This window comes from Camarhynchus parvulus, chromosome 28, assembly GCF_901933205.1.
Source record: "Camarhynchus parvulus chromosome 28, STF_HiC, whole genome shotgun sequence".
In the NCBI taxonomy this organism is placed as follows: domain Eukaryota; kingdom Metazoa; phylum Chordata; class Aves; order Passeriformes; family Thraupidae; genus Camarhynchus; species Camarhynchus parvulus.
The window spans coordinates 1,140,709-1,158,801 of record NC_044598.1 but is presented as its reverse complement, the minus strand read 5'-3'; the positions used below and the strand labels follow the sequence as shown (position 1 = coordinate 1,158,801).

General features: G+C 51.3%; 1 protein-coding gene across 2 annotated transcripts; it reads left to right on the top strand.

Annotated features, from left to right (window-relative positions):
• The first annotated feature begins 248 nt into the window (after nt 1–248).
• Nucleotides 249–17,924, top strand: HNRNPM (heterogeneous nuclear ribonucleoprotein M). Of its 2 annotated transcripts, XM_030966509.1 has the most exons (16): nt 249–411; nt 2,473–2,642; nt 7,733–7,785; nt 8,541–8,548; nt 8,631–8,724; nt 9,855–10,049; nt 10,343–10,496; nt 11,161–11,210; nt 11,502–11,562; nt 13,489–13,590; nt 14,166–14,210; nt 14,627–14,701; nt 15,103–15,201; nt 15,972–16,753; nt 17,073–17,124; nt 17,424–17,924. In XM_030966509.1, exons 1-16 carry the CDS (start codon nt 281–283, stop codon nt 17,585–17,587), a joined length of 2,235 nt encoding a protein of 744 aa, XP_030822369.1. In that variant the 5' UTR covers nt 249–280; the 3' UTR covers nt 17,588–17,924. The 2 variants fall into 2 exon arrangements, with proteins under 2 accessions (XP_030822369.1, XP_030822370.1); XM_030966510.1 differs by lacking the exons at nt 249–411; nt 13,489–13,590 and having other exon boundaries at nt 17,424–17,587.
• The last annotated feature ends 169 nt before the right edge of the window (nt 17,925–18,093 follow it).

The following is an 18,093-nucleotide window of genomic DNA, read 5'->3' as shown; positions in this document are numbered from 1 at the left end:
AGCCCCGCCCGCACCGCGTGGCTGCAGCCCTGCGCATTCCCAGATCCTCACTCGCCGGTGCTGCCCGCCTCTCCTGCACGGCGCCGCCACACCGCGCCCGCGCACACCCGCCATTACCGCCTCAGCGCGCATGCGCAACGCCTCACGCGCCGCTTCCCGCCGCCCCGCCCATCACCCATTTCCTCTCGCGCGCATGCGCGAAGCGGCGCCCCCTGGCGGCCCGGCCTGCGCCGCCGTCCCGTCGTGCCCCGCGCTCCCCACACAAAGGACGCGCTGGGAAATGGCGGCGGCCGCGGCCTCGCAAAACGCCCCCGGGAAAATGGAGCCGCCCCCGGCGGCGGCCGCGGCGGCAGCGGCGGCTCCGCCAGCGCCCAACGGGGCGGCCGGCGCGGGGGGGCCGCCCCCTAAGAGGTAGGAGGGCCGTGAGGGGCCGCGCTGCCGGTGGGGCCGAGGGGCCGCGTGCGGCCTCCCCGCTCCTGGGCCCGGCCTGAGGGCGGCGGGGCGGACCGGGGCCGGCGAGGGGTCCCGGAGAGGTCGGTACCGGTGCGGAGCCGCTCCTGGCGCTGAGACCGTCGCTCCCTCCGGGCACGCCTTGGGATCCCGGGCGGGGCCGTCCCGAAGGCGCCTCCGGGGCACCCGCGGCGCTCTGGGCCCGGTCCCGGCGGGCGGGGAGCCCTGGGGTCACCCCCATCCCCTCAGGAAAAGCTGCTGCTGAGTTCTGGCGGAGTTTGGGCCTCCCTGGGCGGAGCAGGCTGTGCCAGCGTGGGGATGTTTGAGTTCGTTACTTTCTGTGCTGTCAGTAAGTTGTAAGAACTCCGTTGCTCTCAGCACCCCCCTCATCCTGCTGCTCGCTTTGGAGCCGGGTGTGCTCCTTTTTGGAGGTAATTTACGCGTGAGGGAATTTAGGAGCGCAAACACCTCGAGGGTGAGAGTTTAAGGTGGTGCCGGGGAGGGGTTGCACAATCCTTCGGTAAAAAGTTAGAGAAATTCAAACCAGAATCAGCAGCGCTGCAGTTCCGGCTCTGTAAACGTGGGGATGAAGGGCACAAAAAGCCTCTGCTGCTTCTCACTTCCTCGTGTTGATGCTCGATGAAAATTCCGCCGTTGGCAAAGCCGGTTTTGGTGCCAAATCCACTGAATAGAAAGGACTTCTCTCCCTCAGGGCGTTTTTGTGCTCGGTTTTATGGCGGGGTGATAAGAATCAGGTTGAACCTGGTGTGCTGTGATTCCTGCTGCGGACTGGAGCTTGGATTTGTGTTTCCCGAGACCAGGAACAGCTTTCCAAGTGTCGCTTTAGGGGAAAAAGATCCATTTTTGTTTTTTCCATTGGAGAACAGTCAGCCTGTGCTTTGGGCAATAAAATACTGACAGACACGATTTCATTGACTGTGCAGCTTGAGCCAGGCAGGGGCAGAGACATCCCAGGGAAGGGTGTTCCCACCCTGGGTTCTGTTCCCACCACTCCTGAATCAGCAGTTTGTCTGCATGAGCAGCCAGTTAATTCCTGGAAGTATAAATAAAGATTTCTCTCTGCTGTGATTTTGCTTTTCCTGACCCTGTTATATTTGGGATGCCTCCAGGGAATTTGTTTGTGTCTGCAGGTGCAGTTCTGTTTGGGATGTCCAGCTCCACGTGGCAGAGCTCTCATTTCCCCAGGGATAACACAACACTCCTGTGGCCTTGGGGAAATCCAGTTTAAGAAATAACAACTAAAATCTGAGTGCAGCTTTTAACGCAGCTGCATTTTGTGTTATTTCATCAACCCAACAGAAATGAAGGTGGAAAAAGGATTGGCCTATTTCAAGTCTAATTTTGGAGTTTTAATTGTTTCATTAATTAAGAAGCTTTAAAAAAGTTCAGTGAAAGGCTGGAAAATTCCCATCCCTGTGTCTGGAGAAGCTTTGGCTGCTGGGTGATAGAAGCAGGGAGAATAGAAGTACTATCAAATAGAAAACTTCAGAGGCTTCTACATTCTTAATTTCCTTTTTCCCTGCAGGCTGTTGTGTGTGTTCAGGGATTGAAACGGTTCTGAAGGGGTTTCCTGGGATTTCTGACCCGGAATTTGCAGGGCTGCACAGGTGCTAGGTTGGGAAAAGCTCGGGACAGAGAGGTTGTAGAAACTTCAGCTTTTTTATCTGGTGTGTTCTGAATTCCTCTCAGGATGTGTTGGTGCATCTTCTCCAGCTACACTGAGTGAGCAAGGAGATTAATTGGATTAGTGAAGGGAATTATGTAAGACTGAGGCTGAAGCTTTTTGTTCCCTTGGTTTGGTTTTTTTCAAGGTGGGCTGGACTTTAGGTTCCCTTCCCACCCAGACTGCTCAGGGGTTCAGTGCTGCAGCTCTGGTTTTGTTCCCTCTGGGGTTCTGGCCCTGCTCCATCCCCAGCAGCTCCCAGGGCTCTCTGGTTTTGTTCCTTTTGGGGTTCTGGCCCTGCTCCATCCCCAGCAGCTCACAGGGCTCTCTCCTTGCAGCGAAGGCGAGCGCCCGACCCCCAATGAGAAGAAGAAGGAGAAGGGGATGAAGAGGGGAGGGAACCGCTTCGAGCCCTACGCCAACCCCGCCAAGAGGTACCGAGCCTTCATCACCAACATCCCCTTCGACGTCAAGTGGCAGTCCCTGAAGGACCTGGTCAAAGAGAAAGGTAAAGTGCAGCTCAGGTGGAGAGGCTGTCTGTGCTCCAGCCCGTGCCTGGCTCTCTCTGCAGCTCAGCACTCACCTCTGGGTGCACTTGGCCACACGAGTTTGGGAAAGCTCTTCCCGAAGCCTCCTGGGTGTTGCACAGTCTCGTCCCTGGCAGCCTTCCAGGGCATGGTTCCTGTGGCATGCAGCTGATAGAGCCTCATCCCAGCATTAGCAGTGTTTTCCTTAGGGATCCAACCCCAGCATTTCAGCAGGTTTTAGCCTTGAAGTGCAGCAGAACTTTCTGAAGCATTTTAATGTTTTTGGGCATTCAGGTGGTTACGTGCTGCTCTGGTGCGTGGATATCCAGCGGTGTCCCCAGACTCACAGGGGTTTGGGCTGGCTTCAAGAGCCATCCTGCCATTGGTTGCAGTTCAGTGTGTTTAAGGGTGACCTGCAAAATCAGGTTGGTGCTTTGGCATGTGCTGCAGCAGAATCAGGGCTTTGGAAATCAGGTTTGTGGTGTTCCCCCTTCCACAATTCTCTTTAATTCCCATGTGGATGGGAGCTGCCTTTGCTGACCTGAACTGGCCTTCATCTCTTGAGGAAGATGAAGAGATTGAGCTGAGTACTCCAGAAGTGACAAGTCTAAAGTAGTGTCATTTCTTCAGGCTGGTGCCCAGCTTCCTAGTTTTCAAGTCACTTTGGCAGTGCAGTGGAGTGGCAAGAAAATCCTTGGCTTCTCCAGCCTTAAAATGTCTAAACCGAGTTCAGAGTAACAGCACAACATTTCCTGTGGGGCACTTCTGGATCCAGAGCCTCAGCCAGGGTAGCGGGCAGTGGTCATTGTGCTGGAGCTGGGCAAGGACTGACAGCTCAGGTGTTTGAGGTGTGGCCTAAAGAAGGGGAAAACAAAGTTCCAGAGGGTTTTAATGGTTTGTCTGTGGCGGCAGAAGGGAACAGAGTCTGTGGAACAGCCGTGGGGCCTGGGAGCTTCCCTAATGAGGGGCTGTTTGAGAGGCTGCAGTGGTTTTGTGCCATGGCAGCAGTGTCAGCCTCAAGGGCTGCTTGAACAGAACCTGATTGTGGATGGAGCCCTCAGTGCCCCGTGGCTGCCCCAGAGCCGTTGGTGCTCCGGGTGTGGAGGTGTCCAACTCTCTGAGCTGTGTGGGATCCCGTTCCCAGTGTCTGGTGGTTTCTCTCCAGTTCCCGTGGATGGCAGAGGCCGGGCTGAGCTTGTTTCCTGCCGGGCTGTTCAGCTGCTCATTCCAGCAGATGCTCCTAGGGGAACATTGGAGCCTTTTCCTTCTGGCTGCAGGGCTTGTCCTGCTAAAACTGGGATCATTCCCGGGGTTTGGCACTGCTGGTGAATCCAACAGTTTGGATTTGCCCTGGAGCTGTTCTGGACTTCTCCCAATCTGCTGCTCTGAGCTGTGCTCAGTCCTTGGCCCGAGGCAGAGCAGTTCCAAGCCCCAGGAACTCCGACCCCTTGGAATTCTTGCTTTGGAAGCGTAAGAACACCAGGCCAAACGTCCCAGGCTCTGGGAGCAGGTGGAATTCTGTGCCCAAGGGGAAACCCTGGGTGTGTGAGGGCTCTGCAGGGCTGCTGTGGCAGCAGGAGCTCAGCTCGGGCTGTTCCTGCAGCCTGGGAGTGGCCAGGCTGTCCAGGTGCCACCTCTCTGTCTCCCCACGCCGTGGCTCGGGCATCCCAGTGGATTGGTTGGAGAAACTCAATTACAGGTATGCAGTGGGAATGTTGGTAATGCAATGAAGAGATGTTCTTGCTTGGAACTCCCTGGTTTTGCTGGCAGACACGAGGTGTTACCTTAGTGCAGAGTCCCCAGGATTTGGTCACAGTGTGGAGTTCTGGGGAGCCAGGGAGGGAGGAATGGGGAAGGAATGTGCTGTTCTGCCCTTGGCCTGTTCCCCCTTCCGTTTGCTGAAGTCTCTGATGAGTTGCTCTGTTTCCCTTGGGCTTTCACCATCTTTCCAAGGAATCTCAGCCCTGCCCTGGCTGCAGGGAGCTTTCCACTCCCTCTGCTGCCTGAGCTCTTCAAGAGCCTAAATCACCACTTTGTCTGGGTGTTCTCTTGCAAAAGGGAAGTTTCCCTTCCCCATCTGTGACAGAATTGCTGACTGCTGTCTCTGCTTTGGGAAGGTTTTCCTTCTCCCTTTTCAGCCAAAGCTTTGCATATGTAAAACTTGCTCCTCTTCTCTCCCCTGTAACTTTTCAGGGGTTGTCTGTCCCAAGCTTTTACCTGTAAATGAGGGAGGAGCTGTGGCCAGCTCTGCTTTGCCTCACACTGCAAATGTGAAGCTTTCTGATCCTCTTGGATCACTGGTTCTTCAGAAGATGAGACATCCAGCCGGTTTGGGGTTTTCCTTCCATATTTTTAGTATTTACTTTTGGCCCTGGAGGCCAAGGAATAACTGCTACAAAGCATTTCCCATGTCCCAGTTCAGTGTTTGCTCCCACTTCCTTCTGCACCTTTCACACCTCTCAGAGCACTTTGGTTTGTCTCAAACTGTTAAAATCAAATTGCGCAAGCTAAAGTTGTTATTTCTGTCTGAGCTTGTTCTGGGGAGTTCCCAGATGTGTCTTCAGGGCCTCAGGTCACCCTGTGAATCCTGACCTGAGCTTCCTGGACAGGCCCTGCAGAGTGTTGGAGTTCTGCTGGAGCAGCCCAGCTTCAACATTGGTGTTTTCTGTACTGATAAACTTTGGGAAGTGGTGAAAAGTTTTAAAGAGGATGAAAAATAGTGCCTGTGATAAATAGCACTGAAGCTTCCTTCACTTCAGATTTCTGGTTATTGCAGTAAATTCTGCTCCAGTCTCTTGGTTTGGGAAAAGCTGCATTTCCAAACTTTAAGTGTGAGCTTCAAATGAATCCATAAATCAGTCTCCCCTACATTAAGTCTTAAAGACACCATGGGGAACATGTTCCTTAAGTGAACGTGCAGTGACTTGGAGCCAGTGTGTTTGGGAAGTTTCCTCCCTTGGGAAGCTCCTGAAGTAACAGTTTTTGTGCTTGGATGAAGTGTCTCCACTTGTGGCTCTGGGATGCTCCTGTCAGAATCCAGCTGTTCTCTGGCACAAGGGAATCCTGCCAGGGTCACTGGGCATTTATCCTGGTCTAGCACATGGATATCTGCTCCTGGTACCTTTCCATGGCATCCTGTGGTTTGGGATCTAGAAAAACCCCCCAAAACCCCAAATAAAATGTGACCCAGCCTAGCTTCTTTAAAAAGGTTTCCTTTGCCAGCTGCAGACAACGTTCTCCTGGCAGAGGGGTTGGGTTGGCTCCTCTCAGACATTTTAAGGTGAAATTATTGCATTTTCATGGCAGTGGTTGTGGGCTCTGGCTTGGCTCAGAGCTGTTGCAGTGGGGGTGTCATTCCCCCCTCCTGCTGTTCTGAAATTGGGCTCTTCAGGAAGTCCAGGTGTCCTTTAGAGCAAAGCAGCTACTTCAGGCTGGATATTTGGATTTTCCTGTATCTGTAAGGCTCCAACAGGAAGCTCTGAGCAAAACCGGCACAGACTCAACTTCCCAAGGGATTCCTGGAGATCTTGTGCTTCAGAGTCAGGGATTGGTTACAAGAGCAGATGTTCAATTGTATTGGATATCCTCAAGCTTGGCACTCCTTGGGTTGCTGTTTGTGAGGAGCTGTAGGTGGGAGAGCAGAGCCCTCACTCCGGGCACTGCCAGACCTGGCAGCTGTGGCTCAGAGAGGATTGGGAGTGGAGCTCACCTGGGAAGAAAGAGCTGATGCCTCCTGCCCCAGGTGAGGTTGGACTCTGGCTGCTGCTGTTGAGCTGGGTGGCGACAGAACCTCGTGGCAGTGCTGAGCCCCCAGGACTCCTTGGGAACAGCCCCACGTGTGCTGTGGGAGCTCAGAGGGGTTACAGCTGGAATTCCTTCTTGATCCCAACGTGGATCCAGCTGCTGGAGCTGTGGGTGGTAATGGACACTGCACTGGAGTCCCTTTCAGAGGGACTTGCCAGCCTTTTCCAGCCTCAAACATTGTCCTCCCAAAAGCAGGAATGGATCAGAGCTGCTCATCCTGTTCCCTGAGTGGAATGCTCTTACTGCTAAACTATTGTTTAAAAAAGAAATGGAGATTACAGATCAGTGGTTTCATTAAGCATTCCTGTTTTTTTCCAGCTTCAAGAGAGCCCTTCCAGGCTGTCAGTTTTGCTCAGTGTCCTGTAAATTGCTGGGCCTGGGGAGGTCGGGCTGAGCACCTCCCTCTGTGCCTGGCAGAGTCCTGTGAAACCCCAGTTCCTTGCTCCAGTTAAACTATTCATACTCAACTGGCTCGTGGTTTCCCACAAATAAAACATTCCACTGTCCAGATAATGCAGCTTGGAGTCCTCCTGGTTTAAATTTAAACCCTAGGACTTCTAAAAGCAGAAACAAAAAATATTTTTAAGAAAGTGTTTGTTCCATTGTTCTGTATGCCATTCCCTTCAAAGGCAGCAGCCATTTGGGTAGTTGCATTCTGGAGGTCCCTGCCAGGGTTATTTGGTCCTAGAGAGGCAATCCCAATCCTGTGAGGAAAGGTGGAGTTTTCCATAAACTGCTTTTTGCTGTTGACAGTTTTGTCTTGAGAGCAAATACGGCAGATTTTAATGTTAAAATAGAATTTATTGTGTCTTTAAAAAAACCTGTTAAAATAAATGGCAGGCAGTGATCTCTTGATCTGTTGGTTCCGTGTGACTCCTTTTTTGTTTTTAAATCCTGACAAAAACAAGTCACTTGAAATTCTGGATTATGGAGCCAGGACTGCATTCTGTGGGAAGTGAAGGTAACTTGTTCCTGCAGCCTTTCCCATGGGTTTGGATTGCCTCAGGTAATGAGTGGGCACTAAAGATCCAGGGAACTCTGGAAATTTGTCTTTTGAGGTGGAGGAAAACCAAGAACATATTGAAGTGCTTGAAGCCTTTACTGCATACCTGTAATTGTCCAGTTTTGTGGTCTAGAGAACATGGAGTGTTTCTGGGCTTTCTTATAAGGCAGAGGCTCCATACACGGTTGTTGATTGTTCTAAATTCCCATTGTTTTCTTGGCTTTTCTCCCTTGGTATCTGTGTCGTCTGGAATCTGATTTGTAGTTGGTGAGGTAACATACGTGGAGCTCTTAATGGACGCTGAAGGAAAGTCAAGGGTAAGTGTTTGAGAGTTTCTTTGTGGATTTTCTACCTGAAATGTTTCTGTGTGCTGGACAGGAGGCCAGGGAGGCTCAGAGTGTGGATGTGCAGTGGCTCTAGGTCAGGAGTGCCGTGGGATGGGAGGAGGTGGGGTGGGCTCTGCGGTCAGGAGCTGTTCCCTGCGTGCCGTTGGCGTTGGCCGTGTGACCCTGGAGCCCAGCAGGCAGGACAGGGCTCTGGAATATTCCTGTGCTTTGGAAAAGTCACTCGAGCGGTTGGCTGAGTTTGGAAGGGCCAGGGTGCAACAGCAGGTGCTGCAAACTCCACTTCCTGGGCCAGTAGAGAGAGGGAAAATCCTAAATGTAAATGTTCAGTGCCTTCATGGGCCTTGAGCCCAGGGTCAGGGAAGACAATAGGAGCACTCCTAAGTGTCCTGAAGGATATGGATGTAGGGTGAGAGTGTGGAGGGTTTTGCTGTATGCCAGGGAAGAGCAGGTCACAGGAAGCGTGTGGCATTTCTTGGAGAGTCGGGATTTAGTGTTTGTTACAAGCTCAGAGACCCCAGGTTAATCCTGTTAAGGCCTAAGAAGTTATGGAATTCCACTATTGGAGGCTTGCCTGTGTAAGGTTACATTTATTTTCGCTGGTAGGGCTTAACTGATGTGATTTGGCTTTAATAATAAAATAGTTGTGTGTGATTTGGGCTTTCACTGACTTTATTTCTTCTCTCTTCCCTCCTCCCTGTGACTGCCCTGGGGAATCACCTCGCCAGGGATGCGCGTAAGTTCACTCTGAATTTTTAGCAGAAATCCAAGGAGGCTTCTCCAAACAAAACCTCCTGAGCTGTGCTGTGTCCCCACAGGGTGGTTGAGTTCAAGATGGAGGAGAGCATGAAGAAGGCTGCTGAAGTTCTGAACAAGCACAGTCTTGGTGGGAGACCCCTGAAAGTGAAAGAAGTAAGGAGAGGATCTGTTCTGGCAGAGAGGGAGGGGGAAGGGGGAGTTCTTGTTAAGGGTTTAGGGCTGACTCAGAGGATAATGGACAGAAAGCAGGACTTAAACAGGATAAAAAAACCCAGTCAGCCTTTTTCTGATCATTTTAACCACTGCTGAACTTGGGATTATCAAGACTAAATTTGATGTGAGGACAAAGCAGGAGTTTGGCTTTAATTGCAGTTCCTTTGTTAATGATTTGACACAGAAACCCTCATGTTTGTTCTTTACAAACTTCCCTTTGAATTCTGCATCAGAATGAATGGATTCCACCAACAATTCCACAGAATCAGCTCTTTCCTGGAATACCTCAAAGATGTGTTTCCATTTTAGTGGCTTTGCTATTGACAGCCAGTCCTGGGAGTTCATTCCAAACCCTCTCCTGTGGCACTGGGGGTTTATCAGGGTTTGGAACAGGTGTAACAGAGCTTTGCTCTTGGTATTAATGATGGGTAAACACCTTGGGAGCCAGGGAAATGCCTGGGGAGGAATAACTCCAATAATAAAGGGTACCAATAATAAAGGTGTTGAATTTGCAGGCAGTCCTGACAAGGGAAGAGATGCAAATCTTGACTCCATGTTTCAGAAGGATGATTTATTATTTTATGTTATATATTATATTAAAAGAAAATGATATATTAAAGCTATACTAAAAGAATAGAAGAAAGGATTTCATCAGAATGCTAGCAAGGAATGGATAATAAAATCTTGTGACTGCTCACAGCCTTGACACAGGTGGCTGTCATTGGTCATCAAGTAAAAACAATTTCACATGCTGGGTAAACAGTTCTCCAAATCATATTCCAAAGCAGCAAAACATGGAGAAGCTGAAACTTTCCAGCTTCTCAGGAGAAAAGATCCTAATGAAAGGATTTTTCATATAATATGTCTGTGACATAAAGGTATCATTTAAATGATAAAAGGGTGCTGGGTGTTGGCTAAAATAAAACAAATTGACAATGAAAGGGAGGCAGTTGGCTGGGAGTGCTTAGGGAGCAGATATCCTGGGATAAAGGAAACTCTGTCTGGGCCTGTTGGAGCCCTGGCACTGACCTTGAAGGGGATCTGATCTGAGTGTGTGTTTGTGTCCCCAGGACCCCGACGGGGAGCACGCCAGGAGGGCCATGCAGAAGGTGATGGCAGCAGGAGGGATGGGCATCGGGCCCGGCCCTGGTGGCCCTGGCATGATCAACATCCCTCCCAGCATCCTGAACAACCCCAACATCCCCAACGAGATCATCCACGCCCTGCAGGCCGGCCGCCTCGGCAGCACCGTCTTCGTGGCCAACGTGAGTGCTGCAAATCCTGCATGGGAGCCTCTCAGCTGGGGCAAATTGAGGGAGGAAAAGCCTTGGCAATTCCAGGAAAAGTTCCTCTGTGTCCTGTTGATTCTCTGTGCAAAGGAGGTTCTCAGTTAAGGTGTACCACAGTGTCTGTTAACTGGGATTTTTGAACAAACCTGTGTACTTTAATTGGATTTTATCTCAGCTCTCTGACAGCTTCAGTGCCAATACCAGGCAAGGACAGGAGCCCACTAAAGCTGTTTTCTTTCTTGCATTTCCAACGCTGCCCTGTTTTCCAGCTGGACTACAAGGTGGGCTGGAAGAAGCTGAAGGAGGTGTTCAGCATGGCTGGGGTGGTGGTGCGGGCCGACATCCTGGAGGACAAGGACGGCAAGAGCCGCGGCATCGGCACCGTCACCTTCGAGCAGGCCATCGAGGCCGTGCAGGCCATCTGTATCCTTGGCAGCAACCTGGGCACGGGGCAGGGAACCCAGGGAACGTGGCAGGGCAGAGGGGGGATTGTATTCCAATCGAGGATGTTGCCATGGCAGGGGAGGTCAGGTTAAAGTGGATGGGAAATGGAAGGAAAAGTGAAATGGAGACAAAATTCCATCTTGTTGGAGTTGGTGCAGTTTGTTCAGGATCTTTAGCAAAGGAAATTCTCTTTCCTATGTGGATAAATGTACTTCTATCCCAGATGAGTTTCTGTCTCTAGGTTGTAATTAGTATTAAAATGCAATTCTCTGAAAAGATTTGTCTGGAAAGGGAAAGGGTCCTGGTGCCAAGGCACATGGAACTGTTGTGTTCCTGTTCCCTTTCACTGGCCAAGCAATGATTTACCACCTAGAAACCAAACAGCAATAAAATTCCAGATATTACTCTCTCAGCTCCTGGTTATGATACGGATAGGAAGAAAATAATCCCTCTTTCCTTTCCCAAAATTTCTCTTTGTTAATTCCCTTCTGCACTGCACCCACTAAACCTTGTGTGAGCCAGACTTGGGCAGAAGGTTTGCTGGCATGGCACACTTCAGAACGTGGTGTTGCTGTGGAACTTTTCCCCATTTTCTCCTGTCAGAGCCCTCAGTGCTTGAACAATGATCCTTAACGACCCCCAGCCATGTTCAATGGGCAGCTGCTCTTTGACAGACCCATGCACGTCAAAATGGTGAGGACACCCCCAGTCCCACTGACCTGGCAATGCCCTCCTGATCTGGGGGGGATTTGTGGTTCCAAGGGTAGATCAAAAGCCAGAGGGGGAAATGGACGATTTGCCTGTTGCCTGCTGAATTGATGCAATCTGGGAAAGTTAATTCAGATTATTTTGCTAAAGGATGAATCAAAACTACAGTCAAGACTGCTTTAACTTGAAATTTCTGTATTTTAATTCGAAGTTTGAAGAATCAGGAAATAATTTCCTGCTTTCCTTGCCAACTTTAACATGTTGAATTCCTTTTAGGATGAACGAGCCTTCCCCAAGGGAGATTTCTTCCCTCCAGAGCGACCCCAACAACTCCCTCGTAAGTGTCCCCTGCATGATTCAACATCTTCTGCTTTTTATTTGGCTGTTCAGCACCTGAGAACCAGTCCCAGCCCCAGTAAAACTCTGGTTCAGACTGGAAAACTGGGATCCAAATTCCTGAATAATTTCAGAAAGGGGACTAGCGAAGAAGAGCTGCTCAGTGATTTTTTGGATACTTCTTTCAGCTCATGGCCAGAAGCTTGTCTTAAAACATTCACCTTCTCAAGGCTTCCAGAGCTCTCCATTGCAATTCCAGGATCCCAGTGGCTTCCATTAATAGTGGGATTTAATGGAAATACAGTGAATCAGCACCTCCTTCTGTGGGATGGTGCTCTGGGAATGGAATGTTTTCCCTTAAATTGGAAGGGCTGATTTCAGGACTTGGGAGCCTTCCAGGCCTTCACATTTCCAAAGGAGATCTTATCAATGTATTAAATATGGAAAGAAGAGGGAACCAGGCTCTTCTTGGAGGTGCAGGATGCAGAAAGCATCGACCAAAACCCAGGAGATGAAAATTCAGAGTAATTGGCTGCCCCAAGCTGCTCCTTCCACCTTGGAATTTGAATGAACTAAAAGATCAAGTCCAAAGCAGCAGTGGAAATCCACAGGCTCCACGTGGATGTAAGGAACATTCCTGGGAGGGTGACTGGGTTGCTCAGAGCTCCTGAGGAGTCTCCATCCCTGGGAATACCCAAAGCTGTGGATGTGATCTGGGCTGAGCTGAGACCCTCCAGAGACCCCTCCCAACCTCAGCCATGCTGGGATGAAATACTGGAATGCTGAAGAGAAGAGTTGGGACTGGAAGAGCTGGAGGCTGAGTTTGTTCAAATGCAGCTAAATTGGGGCTGTTGGTGGAATTTGAATTGTCCTGAGCAGCCTGGGCTGTGGAAGGGCAGGGGCTGGGAGTGATGAGCTTTAAGGTCCCTTCCAACCCAAACCAGTCTGGCATTCTGGGATTCTCTGAATTCAGACAGATGCTGTTTTCTTCCTGGGAACCAGACCCGTTGTGTGCTGCTAAATTGCCCATTATTAATGATCATTAATTAGTCCCTCCCTAGTTCAGCTCTCAGTGCCTGTCAAGGCCTTCCTCAGCAGCAGTGTCACTGTAAGGACGTTCCTGGCTTCAGGACAAAGTCATGGGGTTCCAATTGCATTACCTTGGTGTAAAACTCCCTAAATCCCTCTGGAAGCCTGGATTTTGGCCTTTACTGGGGCGGGGAAGGGGGACCTTGTGCTGTTTTAAAACAAGATTCAACACTCCTGTGTTCAGTGCTGAGCTGGAAACGAGGGAATCCTGCAGGCAGAGGATGCCATGAGCTGGTGTTTGTGCCAAGCAGAGAACTTTCTTCCTGCTTCAGGAAAAAAAAGGGCTTTTTCTTCTTTCTTTGGGCTGGGGAATCCTTAAGGCAGATTGAGCTCCATGCCTGGGAATGCCTGTTGTGTTTGCTCAGAGAGAGGCTGGCTGTGTGCTCCAATTCCATCGGTGGCTGTCATTGATCCATGGGTGCTTCAGTTCTCCCCTGCAAGGGGCCAACCCTGGCAGGGCTGGAGGTGAGAACTGTGCACAGCTTTAGGGGATCTTCTCCCAAATTGCCCACTCCACCCTCCTCAGATGAGGACTTTGCCCAAATGAAGCAGTGTTCTAGCCAGTTATTTTTCAGGAGTCAGCTCCAAACCAAGTTTTCTCAGCAGTAAGATGGAAATTTAAATATAAAACCAAATAATTGGAGGTAGTTTTTAGCTTATTTCAAGACACATCTACTCTTGATTTATTCCACACTTCCCTGCTTTCAGTACACACCCCACAGGGGGGACACAGCAAGCTTTTTTTGGAGAATGAAAGTCAATTACTTAAGAAATAAAACTTGCTGTTTTGTCAAACTATGGAAAGAAGGCTTTTTTGATATCTGAATATTTTCTTCAGATGGTCTTGGTGGTATTGGCATGGGATTAGGACCTGGAGGTCAACCTATTGATGCAAATCATTTAAACAAAGGCATGGGAATGGGCAACATGGGACCTGGAGGTAAGAAGATTACTCCTATGCTTTTGTTTCATGAGAGCTTTAAGCTGTGTAGAAGGTAGATAGCTTTGTTTGCCTCCCCAAAAAGTTGCTAGTTTCTTAGGAATGTTAAAGCCAAATGAGTTTTTTTTGTTCAGCTTGATAATGGAAACTTGAATTTAACCAACTGCTCCATTTTTATTTTTTTTTTCACTGTGGTCAAGACACAGCTCTCATTTTCTGACTCTTGAGCATGAGCAGCAGACACTGCAAAGATCCATGAAACTCCAAACCATCTCTCACTTTTAACACCTCTAGTGGGCTTGCAAATCTTTGGTGAGGATCTCTTGAAATAGCACAAGTTTCAAAGAGCCACCTAAAAAGTAGCACACACTCAGCTTTCCATGTCGAAATGCCAGTGGGTTTTTCCCCTTTGCTGCTTGATTTTCTGAGCAGGAATGTTGAAATCTCCTCAGACTTATCCCATGTAAGCTCTTCAGCCCAAGCCATGGATGTGTTGTGTGGTTTGAGTTCTGCAGCCTTTGGCTGGAATTTCTTGGATGACACCTGTTATATAAAGCTTTCTCTTTTATTTTGAGGAATGGGCATGGAAGGCATGGGCTTTGGAATGAATAAAATGGGAGGTAAGCTGTGGTTCTTGATCTGTTCATAGCTTGGCCTTTGTGCAAGTCCTGCAGACTGAGCTGTGTGCGTGCGGCAGGAATTGATGTGCTGGGGAATCATCACCAATTCAGCAAGAATTTGGTCCTTTTTGGGTATTCAAACTGCTGCAGGCGTGTGGGTACATCCCATAAAACATGGCCTGTGCTTCCTTAGCTCAGGAGATCTGGAAGTGCCATCCCTGGGGGTTGGAACTGGATCCTCAGTACCCCAACCCAAACCACTCCCTGGTTCCATGGTTTTTATAACGCTGTGCCCAAATCCTGGCCCCTTTTTGGGAACTGGTGCTAGGGAGCTGTATGGGACTGTTGTGTGGCAGCAGCTGCTGGCTGTGCAGTGTGGAATGCCCTGCTAAAGAATCCCAAAATGTGTTTTTCAGGAATGGAAGGTCCCTTTGGTGGCATGGAGAACATCGGCCGCTTCCCCGCCGGGATGAACATGGGCAGGATGAGCGGTAGGCACTGGCTGCTCGTGTGTCCTGCTGCCTTCCCTGGGAGGGATCCCTCTTGCCAGAATCCTCTTCTCAGTTTTATGGGAATAACTTGTGGTTTGTCCAGTTGTGTCCGCAAGTCCCTTGTGGCTTCTGAGCTGCACAAACCCAGTGATTTATTGATGGGACCTTGCAGGGTTTATTCAGAAATATTCTGGCTCTGTCCAGAGCCCAGAGCCTCCCATGTGCTTGGGGTAAATCCTGCTTTTCCTTGGGGCTTTGGGCTCCTGAAACCGTGACAGAATGATCAGGAGAAAATCACAAAAACCTTCCTGTGCTGTGAATCTTCAAGATGATTCCTGTGGTAAAATATTCTCTCAAGGACCATAAAACCCCTTTCAAACTTCTCCCCTTCCTCTTTGCAGAGATGGATCGGGCCATGGGAGGGGGATTTGAGAGGGAGTTTGGAAGAAATGAGATGGGAATGTCCCGGAGTTTTGGAGAGACCTTGGAGAGGGGAATAGGTGAGTGCAGTATATGAAATCCATTTCCTGCCTGCTTTTCATCCCTGAACTGCTCACAAAAATTACGGGGGTGTTACAGATAAAAAAAAGGCAGTTTTTAGATTTGCTGTAGGAATTTGCTGTCTGACTTTTAAATGCTGCTGGGAAGTTGTTAATTTTTGTCAGTGAAAACAAAATCCCGCTTCTCCTGCTGCCTGTGTCACATTTAACTTCCAAGCATGTTCCTTGGAAATACTGGACCATCTCAGTAATGAAACTGCAGAATTTCTGGAGCAGAGCTGAACCCAAACATCTTTGAGCAGGCAGCGTTCCTCCATCAACTTCTAGGCTTAATTTGGTTTAATGACCAAATCCCAACATTTCAGAATCAAGGGCGCCATTCCCTGTGTCATGTCCCTCCATCCTTTGTCCCCAGTCCCTCCCCAGCTCTCCTGGAGCACCTTCAGGCTCTGAGCTCTCCCTGGAGCCTTCCCTGCTCCAGGTGGGCACTCCCAGCTCTCCCAGAGCTCCAGAGGGGCTCCAGCCCTGGGAGCAGCTCTGCAGCCTCCTCTGGACTCTCTCCCAGTAGCTCCACGTCCTTATTTTGAGGTCCCAGGGCTGGGGCAGCTCTGCAGGGGGGTCTGAGCTGAGCCTCTGAGTTTGCCTCACCCTGCAGGCGCAGAGCCCTGGCCTGGGGGAGCTCTGAGCTCTGGGAATTGATCCCAGCAGAGCGAGCAGCCCTCAGGACTCTGCGTGCCCACCCTGCTGACGCTGTCTGTGCTGTGTTGCAGGTGGTGGCAACGCCAGCATCCCCGGCATCGAGAGGATGGCCCCTGGCATCGAGCGCATGGGCTCGGGCATCGAGCGGCTGCCGGCCGGGATGGGGCACGGCATGGAGCGGGTGGGCTCGGACATAGACAGGATGGGGCTGGTGCTGGACCGCATGGGCTCCAACGTGGAGCGCATGGGCTCGGGCATGGAGCGCATGGCCCCGCTGGGCATCGACCACCTGGCGCCCAACCTGGAGCGCATGGGGCCGGGCATGGAGCGCATGGGGCCGGGCATGGAGCGCATGGGCTCCGGCATCGGCTTCGGCATTGAGCGCATGGGCGCCGCCATCGAGCGCGTGGGCGGCGCCATGGACAGGATGGGCTCGGGCGTGGAGCGCATGGGGGCGGGCATGGATAGGATGGGCATCGGCCTGGAGCGCATGGTGCCCGCCGGCATGGGCGCGGGCATGGGGCAGGTGATAGAGAGGATGCCCGCGGGGCTGGAGCGCATCGGGGGCCCGCCCATGGACAGGATCGGGATAGAGAGGATGGGAGCCGCCCCCATGGACAGGATGGGCCTGGAGCGCATCGGGGCCGCCAACATGGAGAGGATGGGGCCGCCCATGGGGCAGGGCATGGGGGCGGGCATGGAGCGCATGGGGCTGCCCATGGGCAGCAACTTCGAGCGGCCCATGGACATGGAGCGGGGAAACTTCGCAGGGAATTTTGCAGGGTCCCTGGGAGGAGCCGGAGGCCCTGCGCCCGGCGTGGCCCGGAAAGCCTGTCAGATATTTGTGAGAAATGTGAGTGCCCCTTCTTCTTCTTTTCATGCTGCCCCCTTCTCCCACCCCTGCCCTTTCACACCCCTCCTTTCCCACCCGTTGTCACTGATGTGTTGATCCCATCCATGCTCGGTTTCCAGTCACAATGTCTGATACTGGATGCTGCCACTCTTTGGGGGCAGTTGGAGCCATTTCCTTACCAGGAGAGCTCCTGGCTGACCGTGATCCATGGTTTTATGGCAGTGGCTGTCCTGGGATAGATTATGTTTTTGGGGAGCGGAGGGTGCCTGCAGGTCATTCAGCAGAGCCGCAGTAATGGTTTCTTTCTCTCTTCCCACAGCTGCCTTTTGATTTTACATGGAAAATGCTGAAAGATAAATTCAATGAATGTGGTGAGTTATTTTCTTCACTCTGAGGAATTCTTTAATATGAATAAACCTCCCAGAGCTCTCAGTGCCAGAGCCAGGGTGGGGAGCAGTCCTTGGGGTGGAGAATGGGGACTGGATGGAGAGTGCCAAAGCCAGGGTGGGGAGCAGTCCTTGGGATGGAGAACGCCAAAGCCAAGATGGGGAGAGTCCTTGGGGTGAGGAATGGGGACTGGATGGAGAGTGCCAAAGCCAGGATGGGGAGCAGTCCTTGGGGTGGAGAACAGGCACTGGGTGCAGAGTGCCTGACCCTGCTGTGCCCGCAGGCCACGTGCTCTACGCTGACATCAAGATGGAGAACGGCAAGTCCAAGGGCTGCGGCGTGGTGCGCTTCGAGTCGCCCGAGGTGGCGGAGCGCGCGTGCCGCATGATGAACGGGCTGCAGCTGCGCGGCCGCGAGATCGACGTGCGGATCGACCGCAACGCCTAGGCACCGCTGCAGGGCTGCGCCGCTGCAGGGCTGTGCTGCACCTCGGCAGGGCTGCGCCACCGCACCGCTGCAGGGCCGCACCACTGCGGGGCTGCGCCGCTGCCCTGCGCCACTGCCCCGCTCCTCCTCCTCTGACTGGATGTAAAGCTGTTCAGCCCGACCCGGTTGCTTTCTGGAGTAATTTTAAGTCCTTTTTTTAACCGAGGGAGCCCCGTTTTACTGGTTTTTTGCATTGGAACTGCCATGTGCACAATCTTTTTTTGTAGTTGTGGCATTTCGTTGACCTGACAGATGTAAACAGTCTGACTTTGATAATAAATGCCAGTTCAGTATTTCAGTCGCAGCATCCTTTACTCTGCTTAAAATCCCTGCCAGCTCAGCTAGGTAAACTCCACTTTTGTCAAAAAAATCCAGCGTTCCTCTTGATTTCTGTCAGAATCTCTTTAAGATGTGGCCAAGGGTGAAGGATCTTCCCTCTCCTCTATCCCACCTAATCCATGGGCAGT

Excerpts from the sequence above, each read along its gene's own strand:
- HNRNPM (XM_030966509.1), top strand. The coding sequence starts at position 281 with ATGGCGGCGGCCGCGGCCTCGCAAAACGCCCCCGGGAAAATGGAGCCG. Across the intron at positions 412-2,472 it reads GGGGGGCCGCCCCCTAAGAG|CGAAGGCGAGCGCCCGACCC; the intron begins GTAGGAGGGCCG and ends CTCTCCTTGCAG. Across the intron at positions 8,725-9,854 it reads GACCCCTGAAAGTGAAAGAA|GACCCCGACGGGGAGCACGC; the intron begins GTAAGGAGAGGA and ends TTGTGTCCCCAG.